This window comes from Alligator sinensis, unplaced genomic scaffold, assembly GCF_000455745.1.
Source record: "Alligator sinensis unplaced genomic scaffold, ASM45574v1 scaffold633_1, whole genome shotgun sequence".
NCBI classification, from domain to species: domain Eukaryota; kingdom Metazoa; phylum Chordata; order Crocodylia; family Alligatoridae; genus Alligator; species Alligator sinensis.
The window spans coordinates 1,387,045-1,404,248 of record NW_005842280.1 but is presented as its reverse complement, the minus strand read 5'-3'; the positions used below and the strand labels follow the sequence as shown (position 1 = coordinate 1,404,248).

General features: G+C 43.6%; 1 protein-coding gene across 1 annotated transcript in view; it reads left to right on the top strand.

Annotated features, from left to right (window-relative positions):
• Window positions 1–17,204, top strand: part of KCNH1 (potassium voltage-gated channel subfamily H member 1) — a 342,230-nt gene that overhangs the window by 13,274 nt on the left and 311,752 nt on the right. The window contains exon 4 of the mRNA XM_006027988.2: window positions 4,155–4,283. Within this exon, the coding sequence (XP_006028050.1) occupies window positions 4,155–4,283 (129 nt within the window). The remainder of the gene's footprint in view (window positions 1–4,154; window positions 4,284–17,204) is intronic.

The following is a 17,204-nucleotide window of genomic DNA, read 5'->3' as shown; positions in this document are numbered from 1 at the left end:
AGGAATTAAAACCAGGAGGGGTCTCTCTAGCCACTTGTTTTCAGTTGTCTTTATGCATCATCAAGATAGTTAGGGATAGATGCTTTAGGAATGAGGGGTAGAATTGTGCAATTCAGCATAAAACCTGTAAAGCTTAAATTTTAATAAAAGTCTAGCACCAAGGGAATTCCCTGCTGTGCTGCAGGGTTATATTTGGGGTGCTTCTGTGTGAAAGAACACACTAGTCAAAAAGCCAGGGGATGCTAGCTATGGGTAGCTACTCTAATTGCATGGAGAAGTAGGAGGAAAAGCTGGACCAGGATTTAAGGGTGTTGATGTGGGGTGGGATGTGACCAAGGCTGGACATGTGTGTTTTCGGTCAGCATGCAGACATCTCATACCTCAGAGCAGAAGGAAGAGAGCTGCATGCTCAGCTGAGTATCTGACCAGGATAGGGCCTTGCTAATCCTTAAAGTGGCTAAAAGATGATCAAAGGAAAGAAAGAAGAGTGTACAGAGAATAATAATTTCACCCAAGGAATTTGGTTTCTCTGCAGTTAAGGCTTCTAAGCTAGTTACTAACTTAATATTTTTGCTGGGCCAGTTATTCTGCTTTTATTTCTTGTTATTGTTTGGGTTCTTTTTCTTTTGTTGTTGGTGTTGATGGCTTTCTGAAGAATATTTCGCTCCTGTCTCAAAATGGAACTCAACATTTCCATGCTCCAGCCTCTTCCACAATGGGCTATCAGGGATTCTGTACTCATCTATTGCATTACCCTGCTTTGTGCTCTGAATCTTCATCTTTCTGTTTACTCTGCCGTTCATAGAGATTGCTGCACATATGGTAGGGAAGCTCATCTGGGGTTTGTGACAGGATATTACAGGCACTTCCAATGAGAGATATTAAAAATTAAGTTTCCTTTATGGAATCTGACCAAGGTCTTCTGAGCTGCTCTCATCTCCTGTGGCCTCAGAAGACTACTCCTTGCCGAGATTGGGGGCAAGGTGGATGGTGTGCTGAGACCCTTCATACATTAGGACAGAAGGGAAAAATCCCCCTTTGCTTATTTCAGCAAACCATTTGTGATCTGCCTGAGGTTTCTTGCTTGTTCCTTTGGTAGCACTGAGTATCAAGAGTAGTTTGTTGTGGCATTTCCAAAATGGTAGTAGTGTTGCCAGCTTTGGCCATTTTCAAGGGGCCTAGGCCAAGCTGCAGAAGTGTGGCTAATGGAGAAGGCCCCAAAGCCCATTTCAGAGTGACCATAGAATGAATCTCTGCAGATGTGACAACCAGCTTGGTCAGAAAAGTAAAGGGCCATGTCCAGGTAAACCAGTAATGGGATCCAAACAAACAAAGCACAAGTCCTGAAAGGAGACATTATTAAGGAAGACCTTAAATTAAATATTCCCAATATAATGGATCATAACTGTATCTTAAAATGTTGGTAGTAGTGATTGATGTAGCCAAATATATTAGATGTTGTTTTGCTGTAATAGATACAGTGTTATAGTTTTTTTTAAGATTCTTAGAAAGCAGCCTTGTCAGTGAAGACCATAAAGTAAGATGAAGAAAAAACAGGACAGTGGCAAGCAGAATTCCATAGTGGTGAAGGAAGGTGATAGAAGACCCTCCCTTCTTCTTTCCCAAGGATCAGGGTTGTCAACCAAAGAAATTTTTGTACTGACAACCTGAGAACTTTTCACTGACAAACATTTTTATTGACCATGAACTTTTTACTGGCAGTAAAATAAATGTTCTTGGGTTGGCAAACCTGTGGGGCTGCATCAGTGGTTTTACACCCTGCTGCCCCCACCACAGGGGTCCTCTACACACCTCCTACCCTAACACCTCTGACTGCACCTTGTACCATGCTGCCCCCTCAATCTTACCTCTGCTGGCCCTGCTCCCTTCCATCCCAACACGGACCTCAGAAGAAGTCTACCTATAACTCAGTAGTGTTACAGGATGGGAAGAAGCAGCACATGGCTATATGGGGTGGGGTCTACAAAGCACTGAGAAATGGCTTCTCACAGGGTGCTGCACTCCTGCTCACACAGGAGGTGGCTCTGCTCTGTTTTGTCTGTGCTTCATTCAAGTTCCAGCTGTCCAGCTTCTTTCTGAGAGAGCGCTTTCCAAAGCAGATGAAGTCTGATTGTTTTTACAGAGGGCTGATATTTATTTACAGACTTTACTAACAGACATTTTTATCCTTTTTTTTAAACTTGCTGTCCATAAATTTGTAGACAGTTGGCAACCTTACGGAGGACATAAATCCCAACTAATTGACACCTTACAAGTCCACAAGAGATCTGGTTCAGCCCAGTCCGAAAAGTTTCAGTGAAACAAAAGAAATGTTAATGCAACCTATCAGGGAAAAATATTAGAATATTAGAATAAGCCATCTATAAATATATAGGGTATAGGATGGAAGGAAATTGGGAGAGCTCAGAAAATTCAAGATCTGCTGTAGTCTGAGTGCCATTGCACCCTTCCCACCACCTCAAAACTCTCTAGGCAGTCTGGGTAAGAATCTCTGTTGTATTGTCATTGAACAGGCTTTGGGAAAAATGTTTGTTTTTGTGCTTTGGAGCGTAAGCAATAAAAGGTTGGGCTGTAGACATGTCTCACTCTGTTATCAGTAGTGAACCCTGCAAGTTTACCTGTAATCCAGATAACACTTGCCTGTGTCACTAGCAAGAGATGCAGCTTGTTTACAGTGACCTGTGCAGGGCTGTGATTCTCCCTATCCCCCTTTTATACAATAATCAGTGTTATTTAAAAAAAAAATATCTTCAACAGGGGCTTTTAATACCTGCCTGAGATGAACAGGGCATTTCAGACCTCTGAGAGAATTTCAAGCTTTCTGCAGAAACGTGCACTGGTTACATTTGGCTTGCCTCTCTGTATCTTAGTATGTACCCAAAGCAAGCAGAGACTGATTTTTTTTGAATGAAAGCTGGAACTTTGAAAAATGAGATGGTAGGTTTAGACAGCTACAGGCATGACATACAGAAACATACTACCTGTTTCTGAGCCCTCCAGACTACTGAAGTCCCCCATTCACCAAGTTTTGGCAGTTGTGGCTTCTGTGAAATGAATCACCAGGGATCCTAGTTTTCTCTGATTTAAAAAAATTAAACGCCAATCGACATGTTTCCATGATTAAAATGAAACACCATTATATAGATGTATCTATATATTAGTGGTGTTTCATTTAAATCATGGAAAAATATGGATTTGGGTTTACTTTTTTTTAAAACTGAAAATTGGGGATTTTTTAAATTGGAGAAAACCAGGATCCCTGATGATCACAGTTCTGTTTCAAGTGGAGAAGGGTACGATCATTGTGACTGACAGCTTCTTGACAGCCTCAGCAGAAACAGTAATGATTAAATGGACGTGGAGACTGAATTACTTTCTCTTTCCTTGAAGTGATCTGTTTAATCAGAGCTTAGTTAGAAATTTGTTTGGTTGCTGTCTATGTGGTATCTCTTATGGGAAAGAGATCTTTGATTTTCAGATCTTTTAATTTTGCAAGTTCATTATCGCCTCAGCCCTTTATGTAATTATACAGGTAAAGCGGTATGAAAGTGTAACCTACTGTCACACTCAGTCCCCAGACCCGATTTGATCACTCTTTCATAGGCGTAACTTCACTGTTCTCCATGGCCCCTGGGGAGAGCAGTTCTGTGCTCAGGTGCTGTCTGTCTGCCAACCTGGTTTTAAAGCTTTGCTGCTTCATAACAGCTGTCAAGGGACCTAACTGAACCTTCCCTTCCCTTCCCTCCCCACCCCCAATATTGGGAAGTGTGGTAGTGCAATATAACCACCGTTGTCCATTTCCTGGGCTCTGCCAGGAGGAAGGTGTGACTGTTTTTGAGGCACTGACCTTTTGTACTCAATTTGGATATGTAGGTCTCAAAGCATTTTTATAAAGGTAGGTAAAATAATCTTTAACCATTTTGCAGATGAGTCACTGATGGAGTGAGAGACGCGCACAAGATTATACAGCTAATCAGTAAAGGAGCTGAGACTTTAATTCTTTTGAGAGATGCTTCATTTTTCCTATAGGATGTTTGTAGTTATGATGGCTTTTCCTGAAATCTGAATATCTAAAAGAGTGCATTTAATGTTCTGTCTGCCATTGACCAACTTTTTGATATTTTTTCCCCCAGGGACACCTGTCTGGTTCTTTGTGAAAATTGCTCCTATTCGAAATGAGCAGGATAAAGTGGTTTTATTTCTTTGCACTTTCAATGACATAACAGCTTTCAAACAGCCCATTGAGGATGATTCATGCAAAGGTTGGTTTTTCTCACTGTACAGTTGCATATTTATGCTATTTTTGCTCGTTTCCTCTGAGGCAGCTGATGTCCTGTAACTCCAAAGGCCTAAGAATTAGCCATTAAAATAGCATGCCATAGAAGGCTTTGCCTTTACTAGTACAGCCCATGTTGTATGGCTATAAATTTTACCTAAGCTGGAATGGTATTGGCCAGTGCCTGGAAGGACGGCCTCCACGGAAAAATCCAAGCATGGCAGAAAGTAGGCTTTTATCAACCGTAGGCAGCACTCTTTCTTTTTAAGTCAGTATTGTCCAGTGGCCCAGTATCAAACTGGGCATGGGGCCGTTACAAGTGTCAGCCTGTGGATGAGACCTAAACCTGAGGTGCTGACCACTTGTAAGTAGCAAAGAGTGCTGAGTTCCTCCTATGAAGCCTTCAGCCATTGTGGCTCCTTTGGAGGCTCAAGCTGCTTAGCTTCTCTGAGTTGGACCAAGAACCCACAATGCTTTTTGCAACAGCTGGTGCTACCCCTCCTGTTAGAATCTTGCCCAGGTTTGGGTTATTTAATTCTGCCTGCCTAAATATAGCTCTAATTACAATAGGTCTGATATTCTTGAGGCATTATCTTTACTGACATCCATGAAAAGGCTTCTAATGACTTCAGTAAGAATCAGATTGGGCCATATCTGTCCAAAATTGCTATGTATGGCCACTGCATGCTGCTTCAGTCCATTGGTGAATCCACTCAGGAAGTGATAGCACTTCATTGTAAAATATATTCAGGCCCTGATCTTGCAAACTCATGCATATGAGTGGAGCTCTGTGCCAAGGTGGAGAATAGTTTGTGAAAAGCCTTGGATCCTCTGGGTTGAAAGGTACACAAGTACAAAAATATACTCTCTGCCAAGCTACCTGTAATAAATATTTTTGATGATTGATTTTTCCATTACTTTAATAAAACTAGAAAATGTATCTTGTAATCGGAAAGGTCTGGTCAATAGAAAATGGTTTTCTACCCTGTGTGTAGTGGTATTCCTTATTCCGACAACGACTGACAGCGGAAATAAATCTGTATTATGTACTAAAGTTTGCCCTCATTTATTTGCTGGGAATGATGGTTCTTGATTCATTTAATCAGTCACTGAAGTGGGGCTTTCTTTTAGGAGCGATAACCCATAGTTTCTGTCTGTGCTGCTGCTGAGATGAACTTTCTCCTGCAGATTCTTTTAACATGGTAGTGAACTATTACTCTGTAAAAGAGACTCATTCTCGCTCCTGAAGATAAGGGAATATTCAATTTTTGTAAGAAGGGAAGGGAAGGAAAAGTAAACTCTAATCAGCATTTGAAAGCACTTCCTACTTTTCAGTTTGTAGAATATACTGTTTCTACAGGAATGATGATAGCGCTCAGCAGTTTCATGTCCAAAGTAATGTGGAAAAATTAAGCCCATTAATCCTTATAATAGATAGGCAGATGAAGATAAATACCAAACTTTAAAAATCTGTGTGATTAAAGCTAGACACCTAAATAGGAGTGGTCTGATTTTTCAAAGGAGTTAAGCGTAACTTCCACAAACTGGTTAAAGTGACTTATCCAAGACTGCAAAGGGTGGAAACGGATATCTGATTTTTCATTTGTGCTGCCTTAAAAAGCACAAATGTGGAGCAAACTGATGTCCTTACTCTTTGTTGTGCTACATGACCTGAAAATCAGCAGTGCAACAAAAGGTAGTAGTAGACTCTGTCACCTTATTGCGGCAGGTGTCTATTACCTTGCAGCGCTGGGAGGGGGATATCCTAGCTTTCTCAGCTGCTTCAGACCCACGCTGGGTTGGGGAGCACCTCAGCATTTCCTGCTGCTCCAAACCTATGGGTTTGGGGAACTAGAAAATGCTTGGGTGTTTTCTCACCCAGCCAACTCCCTAAGGTCCCCCCCCTTATCCCATATCCTCAAGGGTGGAACAAGGGCGACTTATGTTTTGCCCAGTGAAGTGAACCAGCTGTGCCATGACGCATTGCAGCACAGCTGAATTGCTCCTTTTGGCAATGTCTGTTTCTAGCCAAACACTCTGCAAACACCAAGAGAATTTAACAAGCATAAGTAAACCTTCATTATTGGGTCTTAATAAACCTTTGTGTGAAAAACCCAGGTCTGGGATGTCAAATTTTGGAATGTGAAAGGATTGTTACCCAAGGAGGTCCTGCTGTAGCAGGTTGGGGGACCCTGGGTTCTCCTAGTTCCCAAAGCTGTTCATGCATTTTACCCCATGACAGTTACGTTAAATAAGTCAGATACAGATGCAGGCAGTGTTCCCTCTAAGCTGTGTGGTGTGCGCAGCTGCACAGGCGTGCCTGGCAGTGCTTCATGAGCACGTCTGCGTGCTGTGCACGCCACACAGCTTAGAGGGAATGCTGGATGCAGGGCTGGAGTCATGCTGTTGTTAGCTGTGGCACTGTTCTAGATTGATTTTTTTTTAAAATTATTATTATTTATTTTTATTTTTTTTGTAGAAGGGGGGCAGTGGGGTTGCATTGATGTCAGGGGGAGGGGATGCTGGGTGAACAGGGTGACCTGGAAACCAATGGCTCACTGATCCATAATATGCCCACTCTAGCCTGCTGTGCAAGTGGGATGTGTCAGTGTAGAAGTATAATTTCAGGAGAGATTTGGCAGTGGAGTGAGATGCACCAGTAAAACAGGGCAGCAGAATGTTGAATATTTTACATGCCTGGGAAAGTCAAAGACCTTGATGCCTGTTACTGCTAGTCCCACCAGGCTTTCTTTTCCCTTCTCCAAACCAGACATGCACTGGTTCCTGGTAGAAATTCCAGGTAATGTTTTCCAGCAGGCCTCTTCTTCATCAAGAAGTACTGAGGATGGCCACTAGGAGGCTTTCCAAATAGGTCAGTCTGGGCATCTATCCCAATAGCATGGGGAAGGGGTTCAAGTAGACACAGCACCATTTGAAGAAGCCTGCTCTCTGCCCTCAATGTTGTTTATGCAGTTTTCCTAGTGAATCTTCAGTACACGCACAGAAACAGTGAAAATGAGGGCTTACTTCCTCCCTACCTGCACTAGGGCAGCATCTGCTTCCTTAAGCCACAGTCAGTCTCCCTCCTGCCTGTCCCCAGGATCATAGGCAACTGGTGCTGCCTTAGTCGGGGGGGGGGACACGTGCCCCCCCTGCGACCAGTCTTGGCGACTGGGTGGGTGCTCCTACGGCTAATCCTGCTGACTGGGGGGCGGGAATCCCCCCACGGCTGATCTTGCTGCCCAGGGGGAACCCTGCAGCCAATTGCTGCAGCCCATTCTGGGCGCTTCGGGGCGCGGCTGCAGCGGTCAGTCGGCGCTTGTGGGGGAGGGGGGGGGGCACCGGCACTCCCGCCTGCCCCCCCCTGTCCATCACCTAAGCGGCGAGCATGGCCGGTCAGGGGGTGCACTGGTGTTCTCAAGGGGTGCACGTACACCTCCGTGCATTCCCTACGTATCACCACTGCCCAGGATGCTGTTCCTCTTGGCTATTCAGTAGCCTAGCCTCAACAAGGCAGGGTGGGGGGGGAACCCTGAGAGCCCAGGCTGGCCCAACCTGCCTGTCTAACCTTTAATGGTTAGATTGTTGTCTTGTAATGTAGGAGGTTAGAGGTCAAATATCCACAGAGGAAGGCAAACCTAAAACTTAGGTTTCTACTGTCCTGGATAGTGCTGTCAGTCCTAGACAAAAGTGTGCGCAGTGTCAAACAGTTTCTAATTGTGATTTTTGATTAACAACAATTTCTGGGGTTACACTGCACTTCAGTGTGTCCATGTTGAAACCTGAGTTGCAGTGGAATGTAAATGGAGTTTGCTATCTCTGGTGCATTGCTGTATTGCTTCTGAGCACATTCAGTAGAGACAAAATTAGTTAGTTGCATAGGCCAGAGCTACATCTCCATAATGTATTTAGCTATGTACCTGCTATTCAGGCTGTTTTATACAAAGTAATGTAGTGACTTGTCTCACTTTACAGCTCAGCAGTAAAACAAAATTCTGTCTTTACTGTAGAACAGGGGTGAGTAATTATTTTGGCTGGAGGCCAACTTAGTGAGTTCTGGTGAACTGTCAAAGGCCACAAGGATACCCCCATCCCTTGACAAGTGCCCTGCTCTCTGGTTGCCATCTTGGTACCAGAATTCTCGCTCCCTAACCCGTGATCTTTGTCACAGGAAGTCCCTGCCCTTGCTCTGAAAGTACTCCTTTTGGGAAGGGAGTTTGCCATCTTGGAACTGGGAAAAAAACCCCAAATTATATACTAAAAATCTAACATCTACAATAACATATTTTAATTTTATTTTTAAAAAGATATTTTTGTCCTGATTTGTGTGCGTTTGCATTGTGTATATAGAGGTGATTACATAATAGCTCAAATGAAATCTTACTCTTGAATAGTGTAGAGGGGTGCAGGGGGGGTGTATGAGTGGGTGGGTATGGGGCTTGTGGGAAGCTGTGGGTATATGTTGGGCGTGGGGGTATGTGTGGATGTGGGTGGTATGGAGGCCTTGTGTGTGGGGTGTTTCTGGGGTGTGTGTGGAGGGAGAGGATGGCTGTGAGTGTGTGTGGGAGGGGTGTGGGTGGGTAGCAGTGAGCAGGGCTCCCCCCAGAGGCCTGTGGGAGGGTGTCTGGGGGTGGGGTGTGGGGAGGGGTGTGGATTGGTGTGGTGTTTGTGGGGTGTGTAAACGTGTGCAGGGGACAAGAGGGTTTGTGGGTATGGTGAGGTGTGCATGGGAGCCCTCCCATGCACACCCCCCTAATCCAGTCAGCACCTGCCTTTGCCCTGCAACAGCCTGGAGCCCATGCGCCCTGTGATGCCTTCCCACCTCCACCAGCAGTGTGGGGCTGCTGCAGGAACCACTGGGCAGCGCTGAGGGGGAGGGGCCGCTTTTACCTTCATGCTGAGGACCCTTCTGCCCCGCCGGCACTGCTGTTGCTGCATCTGTTCAATGTGAGCAGCCGAGTCTGCAGCAGGCATGGGGTGGGTCTGGGTTGCATGCAGGTTCCCGCCAGTACTGCGGGGCTGGGGCCAGTAGCTGTTGCCACCTGGGCTGCCTAGAAAGGCAGTTCAATGCAGAGCCCCCCAGCCTCATTGTGTGCCCAGGGGTAGAAGGATATGCCAACTTAGGATGACGCCTAGGCCAGGTGGAACCGAGGGACCTGCCGCAGGCCAGATCCGGCCCATGGGCCATCCTGCAGAGGGCAAAGACTTCTGTCCTTCTCAATGTCTTTTCAAAGAGAAAATTACTGTTTTGACCAAAACAAAATTCACAAAAATGTTTCACTTATAATTTGTGACCAAAGGGGAAAAACCCTGGAAAACTGAAACCAAATACTTTTACTAAAAATGCTGTTCAAATTTCTGGGTTTTTTTTCTTTCTTTCAGTTTATCACTAACTTTTTTTAGTTTTATTATCTTTTTCAAATTTTTGATGGGGGAAAATGGCATTGATAAACTTGTTTGTTATAACTTTGTATGCAAACAGATATTTCAAAATGTTCAGTTAAAAGCCTGCTGGCTTATTTGCATATGAAAATGAAACATTTACATATGCAGCTGTAGCTGCATATACGTTGGGGTGTGGCCATAGGTTGGGGGTCTTTGTAAATCAGGCTTTGCAGTTCTGCTTAAAGGAGGATGTTACTTCATGCAAAAAGAATAGCTCTCCTTTCATCTCCATCTATTGAGCATGCTTGGCTATGGATTAAGTTATCCGCCTTCAGTTGTTAATTTCAAGCTTGTTTGTAAACTGCCAGAATCATTGTGGTTTACTAAGGGATGCGTGTCTAGCACTAATGACAGGAGATTGATATGTACACAGAAATGAATAGGCACCTTTTATCTAATGATGAATCAGACGAACATGGATGGAAATGGCACAGTCCATTCATTTTATCTTTTAAAGTAATAATCACAGGTATTAGAAAGGATAAGATTTAAAAACTCTCTAAAGCCTGGTAATAGGTATGCCTTTCACTGTAGGCTCTTTTGTGATTTGGTTCATGAAATTTGTTCACTTTTAATAGCAGTATAATTCATGACTACTATGTAAATTAAGTACATTTGCATTTAAAAATAGCACACATTTTAAAGAGCTTCTTGATAAAAAGTGTGTCAGTGGAGTGAATAGTATAAAAACATATTTAAAAAATCCTTTTTTCCCTTACCCAGATAGATTTGCCCCTTAAAAAAAATGTTGGGTACAAATCAGTCTTTCTGTATTTCCTGTCAGTTAAATCAAGTTACATAGTAACTAAATTTAGCCCATAAATATTTAATGTGGCCCTCCTGACACTTTAGAACATCTAACGCTTGAAAATAATAGTATGTTCACTTTAAATTTAGAACTCGCCAAGAAACAGATATTTAAAAATTGTCTCTAAATTTGCATGTGCAGTTCTAGAGATGCCGTAACTCAGGACTGTCCAACTTCGGAGTAGCCATGGATCCCCCCTGTTGGGTAGGGTCCCCTGGGTCATGCTGCTCCCAACGGTGGGGCAGGGACTGGAAGCTAGAGGAGGGATGGGAAGCTCTGAAATCCTAGCAGCAGCAGCAACAGCAGCAGTGAGAGCAGGAAGAGGCAAAGTCCAGCCCATGGGCCAGATTGGGCCCATGGCAGACTCCATTTTCCAGCAGCGCCTGCCCGCATCACTACAGCTGGTTTCCATGGAGATCCTAACAGCGGTGGCCATGTGACAGTGCAGGGCCAGGGTTTCCATGGAGATTGGCCCCCGCAGCACTGGCAGGGTGCACAGCTGGGCAGGGAGTTGCTTTGGGGCTGGGATCCTGTGGCGGTGATGGCATGGTCTGGAGCCAGGGAAGAGCTGCAATCCACTGCCCACAGCTCTGCCATTGTTCTGGACCATAATATCACCACTGCAAGATCCCAGCCTAGCTTGGGAGCAGCTTCCCACCCAGTCACGTGCTCTGTCAGTGCTGCTGGGGCTGGTCTCCATGGAAACCCTGGCCCCATGCTGACACAGTGCTGGCACTGTTAGGGTCCCCATGAAAACTGGCTGCAGTGATGCAGGCAGGGGCTGCTGGGAAATGGAATCCAGCTGCTGACCGAATCCACCATTTTGCTTACCCCTGAGCTGGAGCGATGGTGGGAGCAGCAGCTGAATGTGCAGCCACAATTTGCAGGTTCACCTATTGTGAGCGCCAGTTGGATAGTCCTGCTGTAACTTAATTTATGCAACTAAGAGATATATGTACACACTGAGTAGTTAGACCTTCAGTAGGTTTGCGGAGTATATATCTATATTAAAAAACATGCTCCAGTTTAGAGGATAGATTGAGGTCACTTTTGCTAATGTAGTCTTGCTGTAGCTATATTGATTTATACCAGTTCAGTAGCTCTCTCAAACCCTGCATTTTTCTTTTCATTAAATTTTTCATAACAAAAGGTGATTTTCAGTTCAACAGCAGTGAACCCTATGGGAGAATGACTCTTAGCCATTTAGCTCCTTTAATCCGCTATGTTTCTAGCAGCCATCAGATAGCATTTTCATCACAGAAGCAACTTTATTTCACTTTGCGATCTTTGGGATCAGAAGCAGGGCTATGAAGAAACAAATATTTAAGTTGCCTGTTTTATTTAAATCAAGAAAACCTCAAACCCAGTTTTTTTTTCACTGCGTGTTCTGGGGTTTTTTGATGTATTTTTCTGTTTTTTAAAAAACTGTTTGCACAAATGTAACTCAGTTTGAAGGTTTTCTGATTTCTGTTGGGCTTTATTTTTAATCTGTAAATGAAACCTTTAACCTTACTTAAGGGAAAGCATCCAAAGCTAGATGTTCAGGTAAAGTTGTGATAGGATCTGATGTGAAATCCACACAATTGCGCCTTCTGCTATGCCTCACATACATGACAGGAGGCATGATTGTGGGTTACAGCATCAGACACAATAACACTTCTTACTAGTGTAGGGGAAGCTTAAGATTTTGAGCCCGGGAAATGGAGCCAGGAGACTGCGGTGGCAGCTACAAAATATGTGTAATAATTTTGTGGCTTATTCTTATCATGCTTTTAATTGACTGTGTAGCCAGGTGCTCCCCTGTGGTTGGGAGTCCCATCAACTAATGGGACTGTCATCTGTAGGTGTGCACCACCTGCTGCTGCAACTGCAAGCTCCACATTTGAGAAGGCTCACAACTGGAGCCGTGTTCCCTGGCTGTGAGTCTTGTCAGCTGCAGGGCTCACACCTGAAGGAGCTTGCTACTTGCTGGTGCAAGGGGAGTCTGGGATTGGCAGAGTGTGGTACACCTCTGTGATTGGGAACCCTGTCAGCTGATGGGGCTCCCAGGCACAGGGCTACATGTTCATTTAATGGCATGATAAGAATGAGCCACAAAGTTATTATTTTTTTGTGGAATAACTTTATGGCTTAATCCTTGTTTTATCATGATGTTAACTGATTGAATGTGTGGCAGGATCACAACTTAAGATGTGATTAACTGGTTAGTCATGCTATAAGTGTAATGTGTAGATGGGGCCTAAGATTCTTGTTATGCTTTGTAGGTCTAAATGGAAAATCAAGAATGTTACACTTGCCTAGAAGTTTAGAGGGGAAGAGGAATGAATACAACACTTAATGATCAAAATGGAGTGGGTGAAGTCAAGGACTGATATTGAAGAAAGGAGAGTGGGAGGAGGTGAGAACTGTTCAGAAGCTTGGTTTGAGAGAGTTTATACATTTCTGAATGGAGGTGAGGCATCCAGCAACAGAGCGCAATGTAAAGCTGACTAGGTTATCATATTTTTTAGTCTTCATAGTTTTGGACTTGCTAGACTTTGGTTTTTCATTCTGACTAGTAATTGTGAAAGTTGCTGATCAACACTAACATGGCAATGAGTGCTTAGTCATTTCTTTAGTACTTAGTTCATGAGTTTTTTGTGAGTGGTCATGATTAGGTTTGAAGGAAGTACTAGGAAACAACACAATGAGCTAAAAAAATGAAAAATTTAAAAATGAAATGTATCTTAGGCAAATTCAAGAGGAGGTTGGATGACCACCTATCTGGGGTCTTGTGAACCCAGCATTCATTCCTGCCTGTGGCAGGGGTTCAGGCTAGATGATCTGTTCAGGTCCCTCCTGACCCTAGCTACTATGAAACTAAGAAAAGGAAAATGTAAAGATTGACATGGATTGTTGAGTAGCAACTTACAAAGGACTCGAGCTCCTCTCAAAGTGCAGAATAGTTGTTTCTTCAAACTCTACAAAATTTAATGGCTTTTGGATGAAATTTTCACTTGTAAAGTAGAAGAGGGAAACACTGAGTTTGAAGATCCTGCAGATAGACCTTTTTAATGCTCTTAGGTCCTAAGGAAGCCTGAGAAAAACAGATGTTGAATTTATCCTGGGACAAGCTATGCCTGTGTGTAACCATTTTGGCAGACACTGGATGGCAGAAGCAAGGGCTGGATCCAAATTTAGGGGTTTTACACCAACTTTTTCAAATTTAGCTTGAGGTCCCACCCAGAAACATAGGAAAATAACATTTTAACTGGGTTATTGTTCTGATTGTTTTAATGTGAACAACCTTCTCCACCTGTAAGCAAATGTTAAACTAAAACCGGGCTTATTGCCAGGGGAAAAAAAACAGCAAACATATGACATTAAAAAGAAAACTTAACTATTTAATCTTAATTAAAACCCAAACAAGTCACAGTCATAGTTGGAGCAAATCCACTCTGGGAGCTACCACTTAGTTAGGTCAGTCGGTTGAGAAGGGAGTCATGCTCAAGGCTGCTCTCTGGGGGCTCTACCACCTATGTCAGCTAAAGTTGCAAGTGCTGAGTAAGGAGGCCCACAGTGCAGTTGCTGCCATTCTGATGCTGGGGAGCACAGCTAGGATGCACTGCTGCAATTTGCCACTCTAGCTGCTGGGAGATGCTGCTAGGAGGTGATGCTAGGACAGTGTCACCACCCAGTTGATCTTGATTGACTGGTCAGTCGTGGAGCCTTTGACAGCCGATCTTGGTCTGTCAGAGGCTCCACGATTGGGAGCAGCAGGACACATGTGGCTGGGCTGAGCCATGCCCCCTGCCACCTGGACCAGGCTGGGTGAGTGGGGTCAGAGACCTGGCGGTTTGTCCAGGTGACGGTGGGGTGGGGGCCAGGGGCGAGGCAGGGGCAGTAGATCCTGGGGTGCCCTTTACTTACAAAAGTTGATCTTCACTATAAAAAGATTGGAGACCACTGTGCCAGGGGGAGCTGCTCTGGCCACTGCCTCCAGGTTTCACCATTGTTTCTCTGCGCAGCTCCTCCAGAGGTCTCCGCCACTCCTCCTTCAGTCTTCTTCAAGTTGCTGTGAAACTCTAGCCCTTTCAGATCCTGCCCTGGTCAGTGGTAGGTTCAGGGATTTTTTTCAGCTTTTAACTGTAGTGAGTCTCAGATTTTCCCCTTAACCCACTATAAAGTCCTGTGTTTGGCACCACATTTATTTTAAGGAGCTGATTGAAGCCATGTGTGGAGTGACTCCTGTTTCAAATCTCTCTACTCCTGTACTTTGACTTAAAACCTAGGGCCACCCCACCACAGACCTCTGCACAGGAGGCGAGGGATGACCTTCGTATAACTTTGTAATAACAACATTTCTGTGCCCACAGACAGCACTGTTTTGGAAAGGAGGGCAGGTGGATACAGAATCTGATTCATCCATCCTTTACAATTGTACACTTTAACCTCCAGCAGTATAACCCAAGTTCACAAACAGTGAAAACAAGTGTGAGTAGCCCCTCAAAACTATATACTAATGAGGGTATGTAGATAAAGAATACCCAAAGTTACCATTATACAACATAAGCATAGTAAACATGAAGAACATAAGCAGGGATATATATATTTGTGCTGGAACAGAAAAGTCTTGGGGTTGGTATATATACACATCACCCTTCTATTTGGGGTTTAGTGAGGCACTGAATGCACTGCCACTTTTCTGTCATTGATTCAATGACGGGCAACCATTTAGACACATTTTGCAATGTTCTGGGACAAGCTGCTAGCACTTCTTATCTTTTTAGGTTTAGTCCTGGGACAAAAGATGTGGATGTCTGAACAATCACCCTTTGTTCTGGGAGAACATGGTTTCTCCCAGGAAAGATGCAATGTCTGCTTGTAGTCTTATTCCTGTTAAAATACAGTCTCAATGATATTTTAAGTGTTTCTTGCAGGCAGTTCATCACCTGTTTCAACTTGGCTCTTTTTGGAAGCAATCTTTGTTCACTTTCAGGAACCCCAAAATGGACAAAGAAAGTGAAACGTGTTACTAATAAGAAGGTTTATAACCTGCCAAAAACTTTACTTGCTGTATAGCACAAAGCCAAACAATGTAAAAAAATGACTGAGATCTTCGACCTGTATCTACTCCTCCAGACAAATTTAAACTCATTGGACCAGTAACAGATGCTGCAAATGAAGAAATAGGAGGTGCAGGGGGAGGGGAGGGGAAGGGGAAGGAGGAGAGGTATGGAAATGAAAGGAAAGCTAAGAGAAATTGCATTGAGGCTAATACATGTTTGGTTGAATCAGAGAAGTGACCCAGCAGTGTCTACAAGCATCTATTCAGGTAAAAATCTCCTATTCAATACTACTGATTCTATATCTGTAAAGCAAGCCATGGACTATTGTGTCCAAGTTACTGAAGATGCCCTCCAAGATTACGGAGGAAAGAATCTCTTTGCCATTTGTTGAGTCAACAAAAATATGTTGTAAAAATGAGAGGATCTCTCAAGTAAATTGTCCTACATTTCTAAGGATGTTCAACACATTACCCAAACCGTTTCAGAGAAGGAAATAACCACCAGTGAAGACCTGAAAGGTCTGAAGCCCACACTTGATATCCAAAAAGGATTCTGCAGTCATTATTTTGCTTCAGAGTTGGCTGGCTGGAAAAAGAAACATTTTTTGGTGCTACCTGCATTAGAGTAGCATCAGTGCCTTCCTTGAGACCTGGGGCTCCACTGTGCTCTGTGCATTTAATAAGAGACAGCCCAAGTCCCCAGGAGCTGATTATTATATATTGACAAGCAACACACAGGATGCCAGTGGATAGAGCAGTACAGAAAAGTGAAATGACTTGCCTAATGTTGTACAGCAGGTCAGCAGCAAAGCTAGGAATAAAACTCAGATCTACAGACTCAGTCTGATTTTTCTTTTTTGTTTCTCTCAGACCTTACAACCCCCTAAGAATTCAAAGGCACTTGAGACCTTTCAAGAAGAAAGTGTTTCAAACTTTGCATCTAAATACAACAGTTTATTTACATTTACACTGAGTATGTGGCATAGTTAATTAAAAATAACAATGCGTTTTGCACAGAGGGACACTTAGCTTATTTATCCACCAAATAAACTTATTTATCCACCAAAAGTGGTAAAATTTTGTTTTGCCTCAGAGTTTGAGTTGTAGCAACCTACAGGAGACTTGGCCGAAAAAAGCATAGGTTGCAGGGTAGGAGAAGAGTTTGGAGGTCTGTGAAGGCAGTCTGTGTGCACAGGGTTGGAAAATATCAGCTCTGTAAATTTTTGTACAGACAACCATTGTGGCCTTAAGGATGTAACAATTTATAATTACAGGTCCAGCAGATTATAGGGGTAGCAAACCATTTTATTCAAGGAAAGGATAGTAGTAAATTAGAAGAATGGAAAAGGGACAGGCAGTGGGATCTAGGATATCAACCAGTCCTATTACGTAATGCTGGTGTTTAAAAATGGTGCGTTTAGGAGCCTGTGTGCGCGTGGTTTTTGAAGCACAGTAGTCCCACCATACTTTGAGAAATAGAGTGAAGTATAGAGTACCACCATACTTTGACTTGAGAAATGGCAGAGAGCTTTACCTAGTACTGTTACCTTTTGCTATCTCCGTGAAACACACATCCTGCTGTATTTCAGTGAACACTTTGAAAAATT